The sequence below is a fragment of the Dipodomys spectabilis genome, unplaced genomic scaffold, assembly GCF_019054845.1.
Source record: "Dipodomys spectabilis isolate Male_0828 unplaced genomic scaffold, ASM1905484v1 ptg000360l, whole genome shotgun sequence".
In the NCBI taxonomy this organism is placed as follows: domain Eukaryota; kingdom Metazoa; phylum Chordata; class Mammalia; order Rodentia; family Heteromyidae; genus Dipodomys; species Dipodomys spectabilis.
Window position 1 is genome coordinate 4,083,402 of NW_024871037.1, and position 24,727 is coordinate 4,108,128.

Here is a 24,727-nt window from a genome sequence, read left to right on the forward strand (position 1 = left end):
TGCTCCAAGGGCCTATAATTAAGAGCGTGTCTACTGTAAATACATTTTAATTAATATGCATAGGTAGCATCTCTGAAAGAACATCTCTGCAAAATGTTTTTCTAGTGCAAGCTCTGCAGAGCCTACTCTTAATGAACAGCCGGAGCCACTTTAAAATCAGCAGCATTTGCCTGATCGCATAATTGGTGCTCTGCAGTGCTTTTCTCCAGCCATCCTGTCTACACTGTGGTCCTGTAATTGATTTGCTCATCAGACTACTTTTCTTAAACGGGAAAGAGCAAATGTTTTGGTCCAATCCTCATTAAGTTACCACAATTTTTTTAAAAAAAATTAATGATTTGGAGATTTACTGAGCCTCTCCTATTTATACAGGCTAGAGATCCTAAATGCTTCTTCTAATATAATCAGGGATGCTTTCCTTCTCTCAATGCTTTAGTAGTAGCAATAAAGTATGATAGGTGAATGACAGTCTATTAAAAATATTCTCCTCCCGACTGGTAATAAATGGATGGATTTGGAAAATTTTAGGACTGCAAGAGCAAGAAATGTATGCATGTGTGTGTGTGTGTGTGTGTGTGTGTGTGTGCATACATACGTATGTACAGAGTCAGAGAGACGACAGGAATGAAATAGTGATAGGCAAAAAAGAAAATAAGACACGCAGGTAGATAGTTGAAGGTTTCAGATTTTATATATACTAGAGAGAGACAGAACACAGAGACTGGGAACACAGAGGACAGACATAGAACACAGAGAGACAGAAACAACGCGAGAGAGACCCAGTGAAATCAAATGACTGGTGAGACACGAGAAGGGCCAATCCCAGCAGTGCTGTTTGGCACAGATGTGGAAGGCAGAGGCCCTGAGGAGGCCATGTCGCTGATCAGGACAGGAAGAGGACCCAGGAACACCCAAGGAAACACAGCATCATAACAGGCAGCAAGAGACCTACAACCTCAACGCAACCTATGCACCTGTTAAGTGGTTCTATACCACTGATTTAAACGTGTTTTTTTTAAACCCTAAATGTATTTACCTTTTTTTTTTTTTTTGCCACAGAAAGGTATTGAAGGAAATCTCTTTTGGAGAACTAAACCCAAACGAGACCATCCAGGCCAGTTTGGAAGCCAAGCTCCTTTCCAAGCTAGACCATCCAGCCATTGTCAAGTTCCACGCAAGCTTTGTGGAGAAAGCTAATTTCTGCATCATCACAGAATACTGCGAGGTGAGATTCTTCTTCTCTCCCGAGAGCTTAATAGAAATCTGGGTCATAGTAAAAAAGCCTTATGTAAAGAGATGACATCTCCAAAGTTCAATTATCAAACCACAAGACAGACTATAGAGATCTTCATGTCTTGAAGCTAAGAATAACCATTCCTAAAAGACGGACAAAACTCAATTCTAATGAACAGTCTGTCCACGGTGGCAAACTCAGTCACAGGGAATATATATTTAAGATCACTGAAGTGTCTTCTTTCTCCAAGGGATGATCAGGAAAATCACTAAGGTGATGAGGTGGATAGAGTGTGGTACTTCTGAACAGCCACCCTGGCAATAGCTCTCAAAGCCGTGTGAAATGACAGACATTTGCATGCATAGCTATGCTGTGATTCAATCCTCTTTCTTTAGGTCTTTCAGTTAATAGGTCATCTTAATTCAGACATGACTGGTTTCTACTGATACCTCTGCTACTGCTTTTGGCAGGGTGAATTTATTTGTTGTTGTTGGTGGTTGTAGGGCTTGAACTCATGGCCTGCGCGCTGTCCTTGAGCTCTTTTGCTCAAGGCTAGCTAGCGCTCTACCACTTGAGCCACGGCTCCATTTCCATTTTTGGAGTGGCTAATTGGAGATCAGAGTCTCATGGGGACTTTTCTGCCCAGACTGGCTTCGAACCACGATCCTCGGGTCTTAGCCCCCTGAGTAGCTAGGATTACAGGTGTGAGCTTCTGACACCTAGCAAAGTGAATTTTTTAAACAGCTTTACAGTCTTAGAATACTTCAACTTGTCATTAGCACCGTCCAGTAGAACTTCCTATAATGGTAGAAATGTCTATACTTGTTTACAGGAGTTACCAGTCATACCTGGCCTACTAGCCCTTGAAGTTGAGCTGGATGCTATGTTTTGTTTAATTTAAATAATTTAAAACAATCCTGTATAGCTAGGGGGCTACTGTATTGGTAGGTATAGATGATGTACCTTAACTAATTTTTATGCAATTTTTGCATTATTAGACAAAGAATAACACAATGAACACAGTTTACCTTTCCTCCAGATTCCCCAGTTTTTCCACATTTGATTCATCATGCTATTTATTTATCTGCTCTATCTTAACTATTCTTAGTTTTTTGTTTTTTTTTCCTGAACCATTTGAGAGGAAATGTGTTATGATTTGGATCTTGGCTGTCCTCTGAAGGCCAGGTATTAAAGGCTTACTTGGCAAGCATCCTGACAGTGGGCGGAGCCTGGTGGGAGGGAGTGAGGTCCCTGGGGCGTGTCCCGTGAGGGATGTTCGAATGCTAGTCTCCTCTACTACCCCTCTGCTTCCTGACTGTGCAGAAGTGAGCAGCTTTGTTCCAGCACTGCTCCCTACCTTGATGTCCTGCCCCTCCCACTCATACCCCAGGCTCAACAGTGATGAAACCAGACAACCAGCCCTGGACCCAAATCTCCCAAACCAGTGAGCTGAAACCTTTCCTCCTCTGAAGCCGAATATTTTGAGATATTTTTGTCATAGGAACAGAAAGCAGATGAGTGCAAAGTTGCTGATGAGACGCTTCTTTGTCCCAAATACTTTCTGATTTGTTAAAAAGCGAAGAACCTTCTCCCAAGTACAGTACAACCGATTACAGGAAGCTCAGGAAATTAACACTGACACAACTGTGACTGTGTAATCCCAGCACTTCTCAAAATGGGATCCCAGACCAAGAGCATCCACATCGCTAGGGAACTCGTTGGCCTCCAGCCCAGTCATACTGAGTCAGAACTCTGGGAGTGGGGTTCAGCCATCTGTGTTGTGACAAGCCGACCAGGTGAGTTGGAAATAAGTTCGTTTGAGAATCACCCATCAAACTCACCATCCATATGCAAACTCAGTCTCTTTAGCCAGAGGAAGGACATTTCTATTTAAAAAAAAAATTGTGTGTGTGTGTGTGTGTGTGTGTGTGTGTGTGTGTGTGTGTGTTGGTAAGGATCTAAAACTGGGGGGATCATCTGTGTTAATTTTTAAACACTGGGTGGAGCTGAGGGTTCCCATCGCCGTTGCCATGGTGATGGCTGCTGGCTGCACTGGAGACCAGCTTGGGTGGGTGGGGGGAGGTCTTTGCTCCCCTGAGCGGTCAGGCTGCCACTTCCCAGCGTCCTGAGGAATGGTACATACTGTCTTTGAACCTGAAATGTAGGAAAGGGTTTGGTCAGATTGAACAGGGCAAACAGACATTGCCGCTAAGGAACAATGTGATAAGAGGCTCAGGGGGTAGAAAAGCACGCCATGATTGTTCAAACATTAGGCGAACATATTTTCAGTGTTGGGTTAAATATGAAATACAGGGTCTATTTATGTCATCGTCTAATGTCTTTTCTCCACATGTGGCCAATAGGCCACCTCCAGAGTCACCTAGGAATATCCAAGTTGTGTGTTTCCAGCAAGCAGCTGGCTGATCTAATACACTCTAATTCACACCCCATTGGGGGATGTTTATTTAATGGAGATGTGGCAGGGTGAGGGAATAGCATTTTGAGATATCAGCCCAGTGAATTAATAAGAGACAGCCTTTTAATTTTAAAGCAAAGACAAGTAGGGCAGAATGATTTTTCATGCTTCTTCTAGCCTCCAAACGCAGAGATGTTTTTTTTCCCCTTTGTATATTCTTCTCCCATTTCAGATTTGTATCTGGGCTTCTTCTGAGAATGTTCTACTTTGGTCTTTTAAGCTAGTTGTTTTTCTATAGACAGCTTTAAAAATGGATTAATTTTTTTTAAAAATCAAATCCTTATAGGATTTAACTTTTTCATGATAATCAAAGATGACGTTTAAAACACTGTAGTTGAGTCTTTATTTCTTGAAAGCCTTGGTATTTCAAAGTTCTCTGATGTCGGCTATTTACGATGAGGAACTGAGGCTAGACCATTAATCAACCAATGATAGTTTGGACTACAGAATTTTGAAACTTTAGAAGTTAACATCAAGGCTTTTGTCATAACTTTCAAGGGGTGACATTAGTGAGGGAAAGCATTTTCTGACAGCATTACAGACTGATGGAGGCATCAATGATGGTTCAAGTTCAAGTCTGTACTCTTCATTAAAGTTGTTCTCCAGTAAAAAAAATCATCCACATTTCTCAAAGACAAGAAAACAAAATGAACTGAGACTGTAATCAGAACTTAAACTGTGATGTGGCTGCTCATCCAAAGCATTTGGCTTTGACTTGGAAGAAAGCTTAGAGAAAATAATAAATGTTTTTCATATTGCTAGGTTCAAATCAGACTATATCACAAAAAATTGTATTTCTTTCTCTGTCATAGCTGAACATAATTTTTGTCTGAACCCATGCTTGATTTGTCTCCCTTAATTAAATCCTTAGAAAATAATCCACAGAGTATTTATTAAAGAACACATTAAGTACAAACAAATAGTTTTTCTTGCAGATAAGCATACAAAATGAAAATTGTAGGAGGAGGGATTTACATACAAGACCCAGCTCTGTGATGTAGTCTTTTGGTGTTCCATCAAGAATGGATAACGTTTCCTCCAGAGGGCCAGGGTGTGTTTGTGTCTCTCCTTCTAACATTTTACTTCCTAGAGACTGGTCCTTTTTCCCCTCAATAATGAACTTGTGTAGTTACAGGAAAGCAAAACAGGAAGCAAGCATACAACTTGTGTTCAGTATTTGAGGAGAGAGTTGGGTGCTAGGGATGTAGCTCGGTGTGTCTTAGCATCCCCGGGACAGGCTGCATGAAGAGATGCTGGCCAAGCTGTAGTAAATGTCACTGGACAGTATGCCCTCATATGACAAAGGACTCAGAAGAATAAAATGCAGAAGCAGAGAGACAGTGTAAAATCCTACAGTCCTTCAAATGGGAAATAAAAAGGCGTCATTGTAGTTTTAGATAAGGTGATGGTGTACACAGGGATTACAGTTACAAAGGTCAGGTAAAGAGTACATTTCTTTTTTCTTTTTTTCTTTTTGTCGGTCATGGGCATGAACTCTGGACCTGGGCGCTGTCCCTCAGCTTTTCAGCTCAAGGCTAGCACTCTACTGCTTGAGCCACAGCGCCACTTCCAGTTTCCTGGTGGTTCATTGGAGATAAGTGTCTCAGAGACTTTACTGCCCTGGCTGGCTTTGAACCACGATCCTCAGACCTCAGCCTCCTGAGTAGCTAAGATGTCCGGTATGAGCCACCTGCACCCAGCAAGAGTACATTTCTTTTTTTGGTGGGGGGGAGTCCGGTCATGGGGCCTGAACTCTGGGCCTGGGCGCTGTCCCTCAGCTCTTCAGCTCAAGGCTAGCACTCTACCACTTGAGCCACAGCACCACCTCTGGCTTTTTTCTTTTTGCTTATGTGGTACTGAGGAATCAAACCCAAGGCCTCAGGCATGCAAGGCAAACGCTCTACCATTGAGCCACCTTCCCAGCCTAAGAGAACATTTCTTTTTGGATAATGTCACCCCTTCCCTTGCTCTCTCCCACTTTTCCCCTCTCATTCCCACCCATTGGTTGTATAGTTCATTTTCAACATTAGTTTCCAGTGAGTACTACTGCTGCACTTGTTCGCCTAGGAATGCTATTTTAAAGCAGAGACAAATGCCTTAATTTCAGGATCCTTATACTTGGGACAGGTAATTATGTGTGTGAAAGCCATGTTCATAAAAGACAACTGTGCTTATGTTTGGCCTTGGGAAGAAATAAGCATTGGGTGAACAGAAAGAGCTGGGAGGCAGTTTCAGTGATATTTCTTTAAAGTAAGTTTTTCTTTTTCTCTCGCTCTTTACCTTTCTTCTTCTTTCTCTCCATCTCTCTCTTGCTGTCTCTCCATCCTCATTCCTCATCTAAAACGATTCAGGAAAGAGATGGCGACATTCAATCTTTCTGTCACTGGAGATGTTTTAGAAAATCTGAATTATTGGAATAAAATATTGAATGATTGTGGTTTTTGTCTTAAACTCTCTCTCTCTCTCTCTGTCTCTCTGGGTTTTTATTTGGGGGGGGAGGGGTTGGTCTTGGGGCTTGGACTCAGGGCCCATGCACTGTCACCTGAGCTGTTTTTGCTCAAGGCTAACACTCTACACTTTGAGCCACAGCTCTACTTCCAGTTTTTGAATGGTTAATTGCAGATAAGAGTCTCATGGCCTTTCCTATCCAGGCTGGCTTTGAACTGTGATCCTTAGATCTCAGCCTCCTGAGTAGCTAAGATTACACATGTCAGCAACTAGCACCTCATTCTCTCTCTCTCTCTCCCTCTCTCTCTTTCTTTCTCTCTCTCTCTCTCTCTCTCTCTCTCTCTCTCCCACTCTATCTCTCTCTGTATGATGGAAAGCTTTGCAAAAGTCTTCTTAGATGGAAAAACAAACCTAAGGCTGAAAACAATGTATTTGCATATATTTATAGCTCCTCTTTTGTCTGAAGGGCTTTCATGTTTTGGACGTAAATATGGCAACAGCAGTGTGGTTGATCCAACAGAATTATGGTAAACTTTATAGAGGATTTAGAAAGTGAGAAGATGTAAAGGCAGGTTTGAAGGAGGAGAAGAAAATGATGGTCTTTTCTTGCTAAGGCATCCAATGTTTAACTCCCTATATTTTTATATTCCAACAAGCGTGGATCTCCTTGGCCCAGGAAATCCAGCAGGTCAGCGGTGCTTCAGCTAGGCTGCAAGTCAATGTTTGATTGTCTCTGCGTGGAATGAGAGAAAATGCTAAGCAAATATTTACACACATTGCACCAAAAGGACATTTTTTAAAAAAATATGCATTATGGGGTGGGGTGGAGGGTGGGGAGGGTAGTCGTGGAGATGGGAGGGAAGGGATGGTAGGGGAAAAACAGAGAAGGAGGCAACAATGCTTGATAAGAAATGTACCTTGCTCGTGTAACTGTAACCCCTCTGTACAGTATTTTCACAATAAAAAAAACTTATTTAAAAAATGCATTACAGCCGGGCGCTGGTGGCTCACGCCTGTAATCCTAGCTACTCAGGAGGCTGAGATCTGAGGATCACGGTTCAAAGCCAGCCCGGGCAGGAGAGACCGTGAGACTCCTATCTCCAATAAACCACCAGAAAACCAGAAGTGGCGCTGTAGCTCAAGTGGTAGAGCGCTCGCCTTGAGCTGAAGAGCTGAGGGACAGCGCCCAGGCCCAGAGTTCAAGCCCCACGGCAGACAAAAAAAAAAAAAAAATGCATTACAAATGAATTAGTCAGTTGACCTCACGTTGCTTGACTACAAGTGCTTTCTTTCTCTTGGATTGTCACATTGCCTATGAATGCTTTCCCTTTGTATCTAAGGAGGACTCCTAAGGATGGGTGTATGGATAGCTTCATGCTGCCTCTCGTGTCTCCTGTGGATGTGGAAGGTCCCTGTCCCTCTCTCCATCGAGGCTGCAAAGACCAAACCCAGTTGCTCTGTTCTGATTTGGCTGTTTTCCAAAATTAGACTTATCTCCTTCCACGAGGTAGTGCCTGCTCGCTCAGGCCGGCACTGGAAGCAGAACTTGGGCTGTCCTGGAGATGGAGCCTAGAGCTGAGCTGTTAGAAGCAGTGTAAATGTGTGTTCAGGCCTTAGAGGTCAAGGCTGAGGCCCGGTGTCGAGTTTGGTACTTCCAGAGCGTGTAAGCCTTACCTTCTCACAATATGGAGTCAAGTCCAAGACTTGACTTTTTTTTTTTTTTCGGTTGGTCGTAGGGCTTGAACTCTGGGCCTGGGCGCTGTTCCTCAGCTCTTCAGCTCAAGGCAAGCGCTCTACCACTTGAGCCACAGCACCACTTCCTTTTTTTTTTTTTTTTTTTTTTTTTTGTGGTTCATTGGAGATAAGAGTCTCATGGAGCTGGGTGCCAGTGGCTCACACCTGTCATCCTAGTTACTCAGGAGGCTGAGATCTGAGGATCGCAGTTCAAAGCCAGCCCAGGCAGGAAAGTCCGTGAGACTCTTGTCTCCAATAAGCCACTAGAAAACTGGAAGTGGTGCTGTGGCTCAAGCGGTAGAGCGCTCGCCTTGAGCTGAAGAGCTGAGTGACAGCGCCCAAGCCCAGAGTTCAAGCCCCACGACCAACCAAAAACAAAAAAGACTCGTGGCTTTTCCTGCCTGGGCTGGCTTTGAACGGTGATCCTCAGATCTCAGCCTCCTGAGTAGCTAAGATGACAGGTGTGAGCCACCAGCACCCAGCGAGAGCTTTATTTAAAAACAACAACAACAACAACAAAACCTCAAAGGATAAACATATGGATGGTTTTTGCTATTTTTGTTTCAGGGTCGAGATCTGGACTATAAAATTCAGGAATATAAAGAAGCTGGTAAAGTCTTTCCAGAAAATCAGGTAGTAGAATGGTTCATCCAGCTGCTGCTAGGAGTAGACTACATGCATGAGAGGTAGGTTCACTTCTAGGAACAAGATGAAATGGGTGCTGGGAAGGTGGCTCAGTGGTAGAGCACTTGCCTTGCATGCATGGGGCCCTGGGTTCAATTCGGAAAAGCCAGAAGTGACACTGAGGCTCAAGTGGTATAATGTCACCTTGAGCTGAAGAGCTGAGGGGCAGCGCCCAGGCCCAGAGTTCAGGCCCTATGACTGGCCAAAGAAAAAGATGACAGGAGGAGGGACTTGTCACACACACAAACTTTTTTTTTTTTTTTTTTTTGCTGCCTCAGTGCTCTGGCTGGAACAGCTCATTTACATACAGGCTCCGCCAGCTCACAGGCCTTCAGATTCAGGTTAAATCACATCATTGCTTTCCTGGGCCTCTAGCCTCACAGAAGGAAGATCATGAGGCTTCTCAGCCTTCAATATCGCATGAGCTAATTCTCAGTAATAAAGTATATATATATGTGTATATGTGTATATATATGTGTGTGTATGTGTGTGTTTGTGTGTATATATATATATATGTATGTATCTCAGATCTGTTTTTTCTGGAGCCCTTACTAAAGCAGTATGCTAAGAGAGAAGATAAAGACAACCATGGGAAAGCTAAGAGGAGCCAGGTTACAGAAGGGTGGAAAATTTCCACTGGCTCCTATGGAGCTTGCCTGTACTTGTTTAATTTTTTTATTTTAATTTAGAATAAATCTACAGCATATGGCACTGGTATATAAATAATGCCATTAAAAGCTGAAAACATCCACCGATCATTCAAAGCTATCTTGAGCGTGTTGCACAAAAATTCACTCCCGTTGGAGAGGTGAGGGGTTCATTTGCCTCAGTGTTAGAGGACTGAGCAACCTCTTTCAGTGAGCTCAACTTCGCCTGGCCCACAGAAATAGCTACAGCATGTCCTCTTTTCTACCTGCTCCCAACCCTCTCTGTGAGTGATGGTTGATGGGTGAACCATTTTGCATATTAGCATGTATACTAGTTAAATTTTGATTTAAATTTTTAAAAACTTAAATTTTCACGAAGTCATTTACCCTTTCCTGTCTCCTGCAGGAGAATACTACATCGAGACTTGAAGTCAAAGAATATATTTCTGAAAAATAACCTCCTTAAAATTGGTAAGACTTTTTAAACAAAAAAAACAGGTACTGAAAGATTAAATAAAAGATTATTAGACTTTGCCAGAGAACTACTCAGACCTCCAGGTACAGAGAACAAAGAAAGGTTTATTGCCAGGAAAGGGAGCCGACAAGACTCCTTCTCACAAGGGAGAACTGAGCAGAAACACCGGCTATTGTCTGAGGGGCCCTGTATAACCTAGGAAGTTTAGGAGAGGCTAGAAGGGGCTAGGAGGCAGAGACCCCCGTGTGGATATGTGGGTCAGGGGCGTCATCATGGTGGACTAGGAGTTAAAGCTGCTATCCAAATAGTAGATAAGGGGTCCTGCAGCTGCCTAGACCTGAAGGTCACTCTAAGGGGTTCTTGTTGCCTTATATGGTGGTAGCTGCCCCAGAGAAGCCCCATCCCAAGTTAAAGGGGGTTGGAAGTTGATTATTTACTGCCTTTACTACATGGCTAGTGTTGCCTAAGAAGGGAACACGCTAAGCTGTGGAGGAGGGAAGGAGTAGACTAAGCTATGGTTGCTAACAGGTACTCCAAAGCCATAGATGAGAATATCCTCGATGTTCTCCTGTCAAGTTGAAGCTGGCGGTTCATGGAAGTGTGAGAGTAATCACTGGTTTCTTTCAGCTTCCCAAGTTTTTTGCCCTGATCTGGATGGGCCCCTCAAAACCCAAACCCAATCATTTTGTTTCTGATCGTCCGATATAAATGGAGTCTTAAAAACATTGGCTGTGTGCTTGGTTGATTTCCAAGTAGCCTCTGAGTTCCTGCTCTCTTGCCAGGTCTCTGCAAGCGAAGGGACTTGTTTCACTAGCTTGCTTGAAGGTTTCTCACTTGCTTTATCAGACTACAAGAAGTTGTCTCACACCATTTAAACACTGGTGTAATAGTTCCTGAGAACTCTGAGTGCCCCCTCGGGTGGTCTTAGGGAATGAAGGAATAAAAACATACCACTAATTGGGCAAAAGTAGGGCAATTGATGTACTCAAATTTTTATATTTATGCTCTTGAATAGATTCTGGTCTTTTTTTTTTTTTTCTCTGATCCTGGAGCTTGAACTCAGCGCCTGGGCACTGTCTCTGAGATGCTTTTTTTGCTCAAGGCTAGCACTCTACCACTTGAGCCACAGCGCCAGGGCACTGTCTCTGAGATGCTTTTTTTGCTCAAGGCTAGCACTCTACCACTTGAGCCACAGCGCCACTTCCGCCACTTCTGGCTTTTTCTGAGTAGTTTATTGGAGATAAAAGTCTCACAGTTTCCTACATGGGCTGGCTTCAAACTATGATCCTCAGATTTCAGCCTCCTGAGTAGGTAGGATGACAGGTGTGAGCCACTAATGCCTGGCAGGTTCAGGTATTTCATTGACTTGTTCCTTTACTATGAACAAAGATTATAATTAACTAAGATCAACTAAGATAAAATTGTGCATCATCTTCAAGCCTTCCATAAGCACTGCTTACTCTTATCAGATTTGAAATACTTAATATCGGGTTGCCTAGTTCTCCCTGATTCCAGAAATAAAGAATTTTAGTTTATGTAATTTACTTTTCCTGGCTAAAAATCCCCCTTTTTTTTTTTAATTCCCTATAAAACTTATGTTTCTAAAGCTGTTTACCAGTGTTGTACAATTTAAAATAACACTTTGCCTTTCCTTCAAAACGGTATTACATAATAAACAGTCCCAAATTAGGCCATCTTCAGTGGTTATTTTCAGCCCTTGACAGTTGTTGTTTTAAAGCACTCATGGAGATTAATTGTTGTTTCCAGGGGACTTTGGAGTTTCTCGGCTCCTGATGGGCTCCTGTGACCTGGCCACAACTCTAACCGGAACCCCCCATTACATGAGTCCTGAGGCCCTGACACACCAAGGCTACGACACCAAGTCCGACATCTGGTAAGCGGCTTTGGCTCACTGGTCCACTCCACCCATTTGACATTTCAAGTCACTCTGTGGCCAGAGTTAAAGGTCTTTGCATTTGGAACTTGCTCTATCCCATTAAATTCATTTAAAAAATTCTCTTTATTCATAGATTAATTGGTTGGTTTGGATTTTTTTTTAGAGCCACAGGGGAAAGCTCTTAATGTACCAGAGGCATTAAATTTTGATATGTGGCTGCTTAACCTATTAAATAAAGCATCTGTAACCCTAAAGACAGCACTTCGTTTTATTCCCAAGGCTAAACCTTGCAGCTCTGTGGGGGGAACAGGCAGTTAGTTCCTCTGCACATTCTTCTTACCATTACTTTTAGGAATTGAACGACAGAGCCTGGCTTTATGGATACCATGAAGTTTAGGACTCTGGGTTGCCAGTGGTAGCTACGTGTGTGATTTCTTAGTTTCTCTGAGCTCTTGAGCTAGTGTAAATCACCACAGACCCCATGTAGAGAATTGGCCCCGGACATCCTATTACGAGCAGCAAGTCCTACGGGGGCTAAGGGTGCAGGGAATGTTTCTTTGAAGAGGAATCTTACGTAATGTTCAGCCTTGAAGGGAGGGAAAGGACAATCTAGCGGAGAACTTGTTAATTAAGTAAATAATTATTGTATGCAAATCCGTGCTAAGTAGTTTCTGAGCTCTCAAAAGAAGAGCACTGTGAAAGATGTGCCCACTTCATGGTCTTAGAGACGCCGAAGGGAGAACGTTGCCTTTTCCATAGTTAGGAATAAGTGAGTCACCCCAGGGAGCTGGCCTGGTAGTTCCTAGGAAACCGAGGCAGTGGACCGCAGGAGTCAGAATGAAGAGAAGAGTCTTTGTTGTGTCCGGGCTACTTCTGTCTTACAAACAGCTTCTGCAACCCGCAAGGAGACTTGTAGAAATATCAGCTGTAGTGCTGTGATATTTTACAGTTACAAAAATATCTGACAAACACAAAACATAAAAAAGCCCAAACCTCCCCAATATAAAAATAGGATTTTTTAAATATATCTGTCCAGGCATTAAGTCACCTCCCTTGGCAGTGATTATTAACACTTCAGCAAGCACAAGCTGAGGACCTCCCTCCCCCAGAACCACCACCTCATTATGAACTGAGTATTTTACTTTGGTCCTATCTAAAGTCAGAAACAGCTTAGCTGATAATGGAATTTGTCCTACCAAACCAAAAGTGGAAACAATAACAGAACTATTAATTATATTGGCAGTTTAGAAGTGTGATGAGCAATCTTAGGAAGACACTTAGGAAAATGAGATTGAATGAGGATGAGAACCATGGCTGTGCTTTAGCGTGGTAGGTATTTTCAAAGCACTGGAAACACATGAATAATTTATAGCTGTTTTGCGTTCGCACTGATAGCTGTGCATGTTATATTTATAACGCTTAAAGAAGAACTGGTCTAACACTAATTACATTTTCATGTATTAATGTTCGCCTATGTGTAGCCTTACCTCCCTTCAGTAATTTGTGAAACCTATCTGGATTCAGTTATTTATAGTATTCATGTATATGAAAATCTCTCCCTGAAGGGAGTTAGGTCCCAAAAGTTAATAAACAGTTATTTGGAAAGTTAGGATAATTAGGTTCACTGAAAAAAAATATTCTTTCAACACAGCTGATTTGTATATGTAATTACCAAATAATTTTTTTTCTCCACAGGAGAAATAAAAATACAATTGAGGCTGGGAAGGTGGCTCAGTGGTAGAGCGCTTGCCTTGCATGCCTGAGGCCCTGGGTTCGATTCCCCAGCACCACATAAGCAAAAAAGAAAAAAGCCGGAAGTGGCGCTGTGGCTCAAGTGGTAGAGCGCTAGCCTTGAGCTGGAGAGCTGAGGGACAGCACCCAGGCCCAGAGTTCAGGCCCCACAACTGGATCTCCCCCTCCCCCCCCAAAAAAAAAGAAATATAAATACAAGGTTGAGTTCTTAGTTCAGCACTTTAAATTGATTTAAAGCACACATAGTTAGAATTTACTGTTTGTATGAAGAAGGAATAAAGGACAGTGTGATTGGAATAATGATACTGTAAGTACACGGACCATTCACGGTTGGCCTCATTTATCTTGAGAAGTGAACTAGATTACTCTTGGATCTGTGGCCCTGTATCCTTATTGTTAAGTGGAGGTGATGGTGGCAGGAAACTGGGAGTGGGGAGGATGAGAGTTCCAGGATGGAAGTTGGCCAGGGGGTGGGGACTTGGGAAGAGTCTAGTTCATGCCCAGTGCTTTAGTATCTTGGACGGAAGCATCTTAGTTTCAGGCAGAAGGTGACAGAGAGGAACTAGCACCTGCCTGGCATTTACAGGACGAAGAAAGTATCCCCACTAGAGAACCCTTCTGGGAAGAGAGATGATTGAAAGAGAGAGGGAAGGTTAGAAGGGGCACAGAAGAAATCTTTCTGGTGAAAGATGCAGGAAAAGGTTAAATACAGGCAGCAGCACCTGTCATTAAAATGGGATATGCTCGTAGCAGACAGCCAACAGCCTCCTTAGCTGTTGGTGATGGAAGTTCTAGAATAAGAGAGCCAGTGCCTCTCAGTTTCCTTTGACCCCAGAAGTTCTGTGTGGGCCCAGGAGGTCATGTCTTCTCAGGAATCAGAGTTGGTGTAATTATTTTCACCCAACAGAAACTAACATAGGAAAACATCATATAAAGTATGATGTGAGTATGTACTCTGTTTTTGCAATGACACCAGCATGAATGACTCAGAGAAACACTGCAGGTAATACCAGTGTGGCCTGATGAATTTTAAAGTAGTTCATCACACAGCTAATAAATTCTTTTTAAATCGATATTGATGATAGAAATAAGTACAACAGGAGTCGCTCGGCTTTATGGAGTGCATACTCTGATTAATTGATAAATAATGGGCTAAATGCTTTACCTATCTGTTGGCAGCTACAAAAATGATACTCCTTGCAATCTTTTAAGCTCTTTTTTTTGGTGCTGTCCCTCAGCTCTTCAGCTCAAGGCTAACGCTATACCACTTGAGCCACAGCACCATGTCTGATTTTCTGAGTGGTTTATTGGAGATAAGAGTCTCAAGAATGTTATTTCGGGGGGCTGGCTTTGAACAGTGATCCTCATATCTCAGCCTCCTGAGTAGCTAGGATTGTGGGCATGAGCCGCCGGCCCTCCTCGCCCCCCCCCCCCCAGCTTTATGCTTTTTAAATTTTTATTTATTTTTTATTTACTTATTTTTTTGGGGGGGTCCGGTCGTGGGGCCTGAACTCTGGGCCTGGGCCCTGTCCCTCAGATCTTCAGCTCAAGGCTAGCACTCTACCACTTGAGCCACTGGGCCACTTCCGGCTTTTTTTCTTTTTGCTTATGTGGTGCTGGGGAATTGAACCCAGGGCCTCATGCATGCAAGGCAAGCGCTCTACCACTCAGCCACCTTCCCAGCCCCTTATGCTTTTTTTATTTTTTTATTTTTTTGGGTCCGGTTGTGTGGCCTGAACTCTGGGCCTGGGTGCTGTCCCTCAGCTCTTCAGCTCAAGGCTAGCGCTCTACCACTTGAGCCACCACGCCACTTCCGGCTTTTTTCTTTTTTCTTATGTGGTGCTGGGGAATCGAACCCAGGGCCTCATGCATTGCAAGGCAAGCGCTCTACCACTGAGCCACCTTCCCAGCCCCTTATGCTTTTTTTAAAAAGCACAATATAATATTGTTTGCTTCAACAGCTATGTAACTATATACCATTTAAAACTTGGATACAATGTATTCAACCAAGGTTTTACTGCTTTATTTGATATTTTTCTCTTCTTTCACCATTTTCCTACAAACTACCTAGGAGTGTAATTTCATTTCTTCAACTTGAAGTTAGTTGAGCTTCTTGGATGTATAAATGAATGTATTTCATTGAAGTTAGTTGAGCTTCTTGGATGTATAAATGAATGTATTTCATCGAACTCAGGGAGTTTTCTGCCATTATTTCTTTGATTATTTTTTTTATCCCTTTCTCTTCTCCTGGTGCCCAATTCTCTGAGACTCTATTCAGGTTCCTCTTTGTTCTTTAGATTGGGGAGGGAAATGCTTCAGTGCAAGGAGCAGTCAATTTCCCAGGGAAATGGTCTTATAAGGACATCAGGCTGGGCCATAGAAGCAGACTGGCTGGGTGCCAGTCCCTCATGCCTGTCATCCTAGCTACTCAGGAGGCTGAGATCTGAGGATCACAGACAGTTCAAAGCCAGCCTGATCAGGATAGTCCACGAGACATTGATCTCCAATAAACTACTCAGGAAAAGGCCAGAAGTGGCGCTGTTGGCTCAAGTGGTAGAGTGCTAGCCTAGAGGAGCTAGAGGAGCAGCTCAGGGACAGTGCCCAGACCCAGAGTTCAAGCCCCAGGACTGGCAAAAAGAGAGAGAGAGAGACAGAGAGGGAGGGAGGGAGGGAGGGCGGAAGAAGAAGGAGGAGGAGGAGGATGAAGAGGAGGAGGAGGAGGAGACAGAGAAGGAGAAGGAGGAGGAGAAGGAGAAGAAGAAAGCAGATTAGAAGGGGAAAGGTTGGAGTAGACTAAAAAAAGGAGAGAAGTAGAGCTTCTATCAGTGCAGGTCCATTCTTTTACTTCTGATGTTCTTCTCCAGAGACTGTACAGTGATCGAAGCAGGAGGGAGATTACCATTTGCCAAAGTGTGAAGCAGTGGAGGCTTTGGCCATACCCGGGGCTGAGGGGTTAACAGTCTAGAAAGGACTGGTATCTTGAATGATCACCTGTTCACCCAAAGACAGTGCCACCAGACCTCATGGTTGGTGTAGAATTCTTGACCAAGGCCTCAGGAACATGAAAGGATGCAAAAATACTTTCTCCTCTAGCTAGCTTCTCCCCTCTGCTACATGTCCTTGTTTTTCCCTGGTGTTAGTCTCTTCCTTCCATTGGTCAGATCTTACTGTGTAGAGGAGACAGGCTGACCAGAGGGACGGGGAATGAGGAGCTCATCTTCCTTTGACCAGAAAACTTGGATTGTGGAAGAAAGTCATTAGAAGAGCTGGTACGTGGGGGCTGGGAAGGTGGCTCAGTGGTAGAGTGCTTGGCTCGCATGCATGAGGCCCTGGGTTCGATTCCTCAGTACCACATAAGCAGAAAAAGCCAGAAGTGGCGCTGTGGCTCAAGTGGTAGAGCGCTTGCCTTCTTGAGCTGAAGAGCTGAGGCCCAGAGTTCAAGCCCCACCACACACACACACACACACAGAAGAGCTGGTATGTAAAGAGAAGATTCACCCAAGCTCTGTTTTTCTATAACTTTATCTGGTGGAGGGATGAATTCACTCTTCCTTTTAAAACTTTATTTTCTTAAGGCTGTAGAGCAAACCAGCACCCCCCCCCTTCTCCCCAACCCCCTACCCCCCTGCCCCCCAGGGCTGGTTGGCTGCCCACAGCTGTCTGCCAGTATTGATCATTTTGAATGGCCTGGACGTATGTGTGTGTGTGGGGGGATTATGTTATAAATAATGTCAGAATGGCCCTTGGCAGGACAGAGGTCCCCTTCGCTTTCTCCCTCAGCCACACCAGCCACATTTCAAGTGTGCAGGAGCTCCCCGGGACTATTGGTTATTATTTCCAGAAACAGAGAACGTCTTCATCAGTGCGGAAGACTCCACTCGACAGCCCCGAATTACCGCATCTCAGCTGCGTCGTCGGGGTTTGCCTTCATTCCCAGAGTCGCCCTCACCCTGCACTGAGGCTGGACAGAACCCCCACTCTTTCCCCCCCTCTCCCCCCCCCCCCCCCGTTCCCCCAGCTGGGATCAGCTGCGAGCTTCCGGCTTCCATGCTGTCCAGCTAAGTTGAGAATCCTCTTGTTTCAGGGCCCAGCTGTTTCAGGGCGCACACTGCGCAGGCGTGCAGCCCTGCTGTCCACCCAGCCTACTTCACTCTGAAGCCCCCAAAAGGCTCCTGATCACTTCACTTTGTGGAAGATACCAGATCCGGGTTTTTTAGTTTTCCTGTCCAGATTCTCTTGACGACACAGAAATTCAAGCAGGGTTCCCCCAGACTGAGTTTTCAGTGTGTCTGCCATCCGCCCCCGCCCCCCCGCAGCCCCTTCCCACCCCAATGCTCAGAATGAAAGTTTGAGAAACATGTAATACGTTTCCATCTGTGTCAGTGCACTGTGTCATGTTGTGGGACAGGAGAGGTCATTAAACAGTTGCTGTATCCTTTTACTGCTGAAGAGTTTAAAGCAATCAATGTGTGTTGGTCACATTTGTGTTAACCATTTGATTATATTCAGACAGACTTCATGTTCTATCTAATTTTTTTATTGTTATCTCTAAGTCGCTGTACAAAGGAGTTGTCATTTAACAAAGCGGTCTATGAACGCAGTGTATCTTGAACACTGTCACCCCGTTCGATATCCCTCACTCTTCTTAAAAACTACTCAGTTCTTAAGTAAGACTTTCATTTAGGGTATTACACATTAAAGCAAAACCCACTCCACTTGGATTAATTTCTTTTTTCTTTCTCTCTCTGTTTAACTGTCTAAGTCATGGGGACTTTGGAAAGTGAGGGAATCAGTATATTTCTCAATCGCATCAAGTAAAAAACATTACATAGGAGATATTAAAACTGCCCAATAACCCAGCGTCCAAGTCTACTGTGGGGGTATCTTCTGTTTGCAGGCTCTGGGCAGATTTCAAAGGTTGGATATAGTAGCTACATTGAGAAGAGACAAAGTCCAAGTTACATTTGCAATTCATTATCCACCTGTACTTTGAAAATCCTCTAGGTAATTTTGGTCAGACTATGGCAGATGGCAAGTTTATGGACTCTGGGTATAATTTGCCTCACAAGCACCTGCTCCCTGCTCTCGCTTTCGTAATTACAGCAGGTTCCTCAGGAATATACTTGCTTAACTCTTCCAAGCTGGCAGTATTTTGGGAAGAGAAAGGAATGCAAATCACTGACTTCTAAGAAAAAAAAAAATTTTTGCTTTTAGCTCTACCCACTGCTTCAGCTACTCCTACCCTGTGCTCTTGCTCCTGATCCATCAGGTTTAAAAACCTGCATGCCAACTAAGAGAAAAATTGTTCAAAAGATGGAAGTTCGGAATTACAGATCGTGTAATAATTCCCATATAGAAATTTCTAGTCGGGAGCCGGGCACTGGTGGCTCACGCCTGTCATCCTAGCTACTCAGGAGGCTGAGATCTGAGGATCGCGGTTCAAAGCCAGCCCGGGCAGGAGAGACCATGAGACTCCTATCTCCAATAAACCACCAGAAAACAGGAAGTGGCGCTGTAGCTCAAGTGGTAGAGTGCTTGCCTTGAGCTGAAGAGCTGAGGGACAGCAACCAGGCCCAGAGTTCAAGCCCCACGACTGACAAAAAAAAAAAAAAATTTCTAGTCGGAAACTGAACAGAAGAATAGATGTACAAGCCGGGCGCCGGTGGCTCACGCCTGTCATCCTAGCTACTCAGGAGGCTGAGATTTGAGGAGCGAGGTTCAAAGCCAGCCTGGGCAAGGAAAGTCCGTGAGACTCTTATCTCCAATAAACCACTAGAAAACCAGAAGTGGTGCTGTGGCTCAAGCGGTAGAGCGCTCGCCTTGAGCTAAAGAGCTGAGGGACAGCGCCCAGGCCCAGAGTTCAGGCCCCACATCCGGACCCCCCCCCCCCAAAAAAAAAAGAAAAAAGAAAAAAAATCCATCATGCTGAGTGTCACAGTGGTTTCTGTAACTGACTTATGCCCAGGCCATGAGTGTCCAGGGCAGGCAGGTACACTTCTGGGCTGGTAACTGAAGGCTCCTTGTTCTTAGGCATAAGCCAATATCAAGTAGATGAAATTAGGACTAGAAGGAGAGGAACAGCCTGTTTGCAGTGCAGCCTTGAGAATTTCCAAAAAGAAGTCACATCCAAGTGATCTGGTTCCCGAATCAGCCTCTAGATCCAATTGTTTCACAGTCTGTTATGCAAGATAGTCACACATTTTTATAACCCCTAATAAATTCATCTAATGTGGCTTATCACTATATGCTATAAGACCACAAGTTGATTTAGTGATCAGTTTTACTTTATTTTTTGTTTGCTCTTTGTTTTTTTGTTTTATATATATATATATATATAATATTTATTTATTTGTTGGTTTGTTTATTCATTTATTGTTGGTCATGGGGCCTGAACTCTGGGCCTGGGCACTGTCCCTCAGCTCTTCAGCTCAAGGCTAGAGTTCTACCACTTGAGCCACAACACCACTTCCAGCTTTTTCTGTGTCTGTGGTACTGAGGAATCGAACCCAGGGCCTCATACATGCTAGAAAAGCACTCTACCACTGAGCCACCTTCCCAGCCTCTTTTTTTTTTTTTGGTCAGTTGTGGGGCTTGAACTGTGGGCTTAGGCGCTGTCCCTACGCTCTTCAGCTCAAGGCGAGCGCTCTACCACTTGAGCCACAGCACCACTTCTGGTTTTCTAGTGGTTTATTGGAGATAAAAGTCTCACGGAGTTTCCTGCCCAGGTTGGCTTTGAACTGCGATCCTCAGATCTTAGCCTCCTGAGTAGCTAGGACTACAGTCTTGAGCCACCGGCACCTTCTGCTTGCCAGGCAAGCACTCGTTCACTTGATCCATACCTCTATCCTTCTTGTTTCTTTGATGTTGAGTGTTGAACAAATAGTTTCATTCAAAATTTCTTTTAGGGCCTGGAAAGGTGGCTCAGTGGTAGAGCGCTTGCCCCACATGCATGAGGCCCTGGGTCCGATTCCTTTGCACCACACAAGCAGGAAAAAGCCAGAAGTGGCGCTGTGGTTCTAGTGGTAGGGTGCTAGCCTTGAGCTGAAGAGCTGAGAGACAGCGCCCAGGCCCAGAGTTCAGCCCCAACAACCGCCAAAAAAAAAAAATAAAAAATTAAATTTTATAGTCTTGACAAGGATATGCAAAGGGAAATGAGCCAAGCACAGGAAGACAGATTCCCCATGTTCTAAAGTGCTAATCTCCCAGGAAAGGGAAGTAGAGCAGTGATTGCTAGGGGCTAAGGAAGGGGAGGGGATGGGAAGGATGAGGGAAGTTAGGAGAGGCACCAAAGTGCAGTGAAGTAGGAGGTGTATGTTCAAGTCTTCTACGGCACAGGAGGGTCATTGCAGCTTTCAACTTCTTACATGCTTTTACAGAGAACTACAAGTGTTCACGAGCTCCAATCACAAATGATAAATGCTTAAGATGGAAATGCAGACAACTCTGATTTGATTATTACGTATCGCATACATATACTGCATTATCGCTCGGTACCCCAGAAATAAGTAATTAGATGTGCCAATTTAAAATGATTAATTTCTTTATTGTTACCGAGGATTGAACTCAGAGCCTCATGTTTGCAAGACATGCACGTGTTTTACCACTTGAGCCACACCTCCAACCCCTATCAACAATTTTCTTTCTACACAACTTGTGTGTGTGTGTGTGTGTGTGTGCGTGCGCGCGTGAGTGTGTGTGTGGCCAGTATTTTGGCTTGAAGTCAGGGGATGCTGTACCTGAGCATTTTTGCTCAAGGCTACTGTTCTACCACTTGAGTCACAGCTCCATTTCCAACTTTTTGGTGATTAAAGAGTCTTACAGACTTTTCCTGCCCAGGCTGGCTTCAAACTGCTATCCTTATATCTCAGTCTCCTACTTAGCTATGATTATGGGTGTGAACTACTGGTGCCTGGCTGAAACTGCAGTTTTTAAACCACTGAAATACATGTTATCTCTCAAAGCCAACACCTCTGAGATTGGTATGATGACCATATTTAAAAAGAGATTTGTTTCTTCCTTAAAATCTTTGATATTTGTCTGCAGGTCATTGGCATGCATTTTATACGAGATATGTTGCCTCAGTCACGCATTTACTGGCTCCAATTTCTTGTCTATCATCTTAAAAATTGTGGAAGGAGACACCCCTTCTCTCCCTGAGAGATACCCAAGGGAACTCAACTCCATCATGGAAAGGTAGGGAAACCAATCTGTTGTCATGAGAAACCATTTTATATCACGTTATTGTGTTTAAATGAACTTAGGCCTTCGTTCATCTGAACAAGTAATTTTCTTTTGACCATTACAGCATGTTGAACAAGAGTCCTTCGTTGAGACCATCTGCTATAGAAATTTTAAAAGTTCCTTACATCGATGAGTATTTAAAACACAAGAGATGCCGGGGAAAGGTATTTGTGTTTACATGCATGGAAGGGGAGGGCTCAAGAATCAGTCAGGAGGAGGAGCTGAACTACAAAGTAGCTGAGAGCATCACTAGTCAGGACGGCTTCCGTGCAGAAAGAAGTAGGTGCCTGGACTCAGGTCTCTGGTCCACTGGACATGGGAAATCAGGGATCTGATATGCCCATGCCCACTGTCCACCCTTACTGCTCAGCACTTTGCCGACATATCCTTGCTAGCCCAAGAGCATACTAATATACTACAAGATAACACTAATATACAAATAATACTAAGCACCCAAATATGGGATCTTTTTTTTTTTTTTTTTGGGTCCAGTCGTGGGGCCTGAACTCTGGCCCTGGGCACTGTCCCTCAGCTCTTCAGCTCAAGGCTAGCGCTCTACTACTTGAGCCACAGTGCCACTTCCGGCTTTTTTCTTTTTTGCTTATGTGGTGCTGAGGAATCGAACCCAGGGCCTCAGGCATGCAAGGCAAGCGCTCTACCACTGAGCCACCTTCCCAGCCAAATATGGGATCTTTCAGCGAGCATTTTTTTCTAATCTGTTTATGCTTACCAAGACTTTTCGTTGATAAAGTGAGTTTTTATTTCACTTTCCCTTGGATTAGAAATTTTTATCTAGAGGAAGAAGCCAATGGTCCTCTCTCTTGAGAGCTTTTTCTTTTCTTTTCTTTTCTTTTTGTCAGTCATGGGGCTTGAACTCTGGGCCTGGGCGCTGTCCATCAGCCCTTCCACTCAAGGCGAGCGCTCTCCCACTTGAGCCACAGCGCCACTTCCGGTCTTCTGGTGGTTCATTGGAGATAGGAGCCTCACAGACTTTCTTGCCGGGCTGGCTTTGAACCTCGCTCCTCAAATCTCAGCCTCCTGAGTAGCTAGGATGACAGGCGTGAGCCACCAGCGCCGGCTTTTTTTTTTTTCTTTTAACTTCTCCATCAATTAGAATTCTGATCTCTCAGGTTCTCTACCATTTGAACCATGTCCCAAATCCTCCTTGTGCATTGGTTATTTTCAAGGTAGGGTCTGACTTTGTACACCAGCCATTTGGTCTGTCGTCTTCCTACTGGTGCCTCCATATACGTGCAGGAGTTAAGTGGCATACCACTGTACCCGTGCTTCCCCACAGCTGAGATGGCAGCTGCCCAGCCACTGGCAGAGATGGGAGTCTCATGAACCCCTTTTTATCTGGGCCAGCCTGAACCATGATCCCCTGATCACCACCTCCTAGGTAGCAGGGATTATAGGTTTGAGCCACCATGTCTGACTAAACTTCTGATATTGTATTGTTCATGCATTGACCTTTTGACATTGACGCTGATCTTTAAAATAATAGTCAGTTGCCAGCCGCCGGTGGCTCACTCCTGTCATCCTAGTTACTCAGGAGGCTGAGATCTGAAGATCACAGTTCAAAGACAGCCGGGGCAGGAAAGTCCGTGAGCCTCTGATCTCCAATAAACCACTCAGAAAACCAGAAGTGGTGCTGTGACTCAAGTGGTAGAGCGCTCGCCTTGAGCTGAAGAGCTAAGGGACAGCGCCCAGGCCCAGAGTTCAAGCCCCATGACTGACAATAAACAAACAAATAAATACATAAATAAAATAATGAAAAATAGTCGATTAAAATGTTGACTTGACTACTGATATTTTGGTTATCACCCTTAGATTTTGAGGTGAGTACCTGGGAATTATTAACAGGGGCAGCAGCCCAGATAGCTCCTTTTGAACGGTCACATACAACCATGCAGGCGGTGACCCCAGGACACCCTCGAAGACCAAATCAGTCATTTTGCTGAGGGAACCCTACTTAATTTGTAAAGGGCCCAGAGAAGTCTCTTCCCAGAAGTTCAGGCTCCCGGGGCAGTGAGGGCAAAAGAGGCGCTCTCTACTGGCCGATGTTCAAGACCAAGAAAGCCCAGGCTGGATAATGGAGTGCAAGAGCAAGCAGTACAAGCTGGAACTAGAGCCTCACCTCCAAGGTCTTCCTACATGAGTTATATAACCCTTGGCAGAGGGCGAAATAGATGCTTGGGAGCTTTGTTCACAAGCTGTCTACCGTGGTCGGTGGTACCCCAAAGCAGAAACAACACCTGGCCCTTGCATGGCTGTGCATTGCTGAAGAAGGATTCTTCACGTTTGCCAGGGTTGTGGTTGTTCTTTTCAGCACCTGCTGTGCCGATATTCTGAAATGACTCAAGAAGACATGCCTGTGGATTGTCAGAAGGAGGCTGATCGGATAGTTAGTGCCTTGTAAGTAATTGCTCTGTTAAAAAAAAAAAAAAAGCCAAAAGCCAGGTACTGCTGGTTCACACCTGTAATCCTAGCTACTTAGAAGTCTGAGATCTGAGGATCGTGGTTCAAAGCCAGCCTGGGCAGGAAAGTCCATGAGACTCTTTTTTTTTTTTTTGGGTCCGGTCGTGGGGCTGTCCTCAGCTCAAGGCTAGCACTCTACCACTTGAGCCACAGCGCCACTTCCAGCTTTTTTCTTTTTGTTTATGTGGTGCTGAGGAATCAAACCCAGGGCCTCGAGCATGCAAGGCAAGCGCTCTACCACTGAGCCACCTTCCCAGCCCTCCATGAGACTCTTATCTCCAATAAACCACCAGAAAACCGGAAGTGGTGCTGTGGCTCAAGTGGTAGAGCGCTCATCTTGAGCTGAAGAGCTGAGAGACTGTGCCCAGGCTCAGAGTTGAAGCCCCATGACCAACCAACACCAACAACAAGCCAATTGAGCATGCATGTTAAATGCAACTGTCTTTAAAAAATCTCTTAGGGCTAAGCTGATGACATCATCCTAGGATTCACTTAAGTCTTGCCAAGAAATGAAGACTCATCAGTAATGTGGTTCCAAAGCCGTTTGCCCCATGTGGCAGCAAATTGAAATCAAAAGTTTAAACCACTGCACAGCTTACAGATCTGCAGGGGAGCTCTGCAGTTGCCTTGTAAGTGTATAGAGAAATTAACATCACCAGCG

General features: G+C 44.4%; 1 protein-coding gene across 1 annotated transcript in view; it reads left to right on the plus strand.

Moving 5' to 3' along the window:
* Positions 1 to 24,727, plus strand: part of Nek11 (NIMA related kinase 11) — a 65,066-nt gene that overhangs the window by 30,243 nt on the left and 10,096 nt on the right. The window contains exons 3-9 of the mRNA XM_042665917.1: positions 1,060 to 1,225; positions 8,460 to 8,578; positions 9,630 to 9,694; positions 11,466 to 11,592; positions 21,391 to 21,540; positions 21,653 to 21,728; positions 23,915 to 24,003. Of these exons, the coding sequence (XP_042521851.1) occupies positions 1,060 to 1,225; positions 8,460 to 8,578; positions 9,630 to 9,694; positions 11,466 to 11,592; positions 21,391 to 21,540; positions 21,653 to 21,728; positions 23,915 to 24,003 (792 nt within the window). The remainder of the gene's footprint in view (positions 1 to 1,059; positions 1,226 to 8,459; positions 8,579 to 9,629; positions 9,695 to 11,465; positions 11,593 to 21,390; positions 21,541 to 21,652; positions 21,729 to 23,914; positions 24,004 to 24,727) is intronic.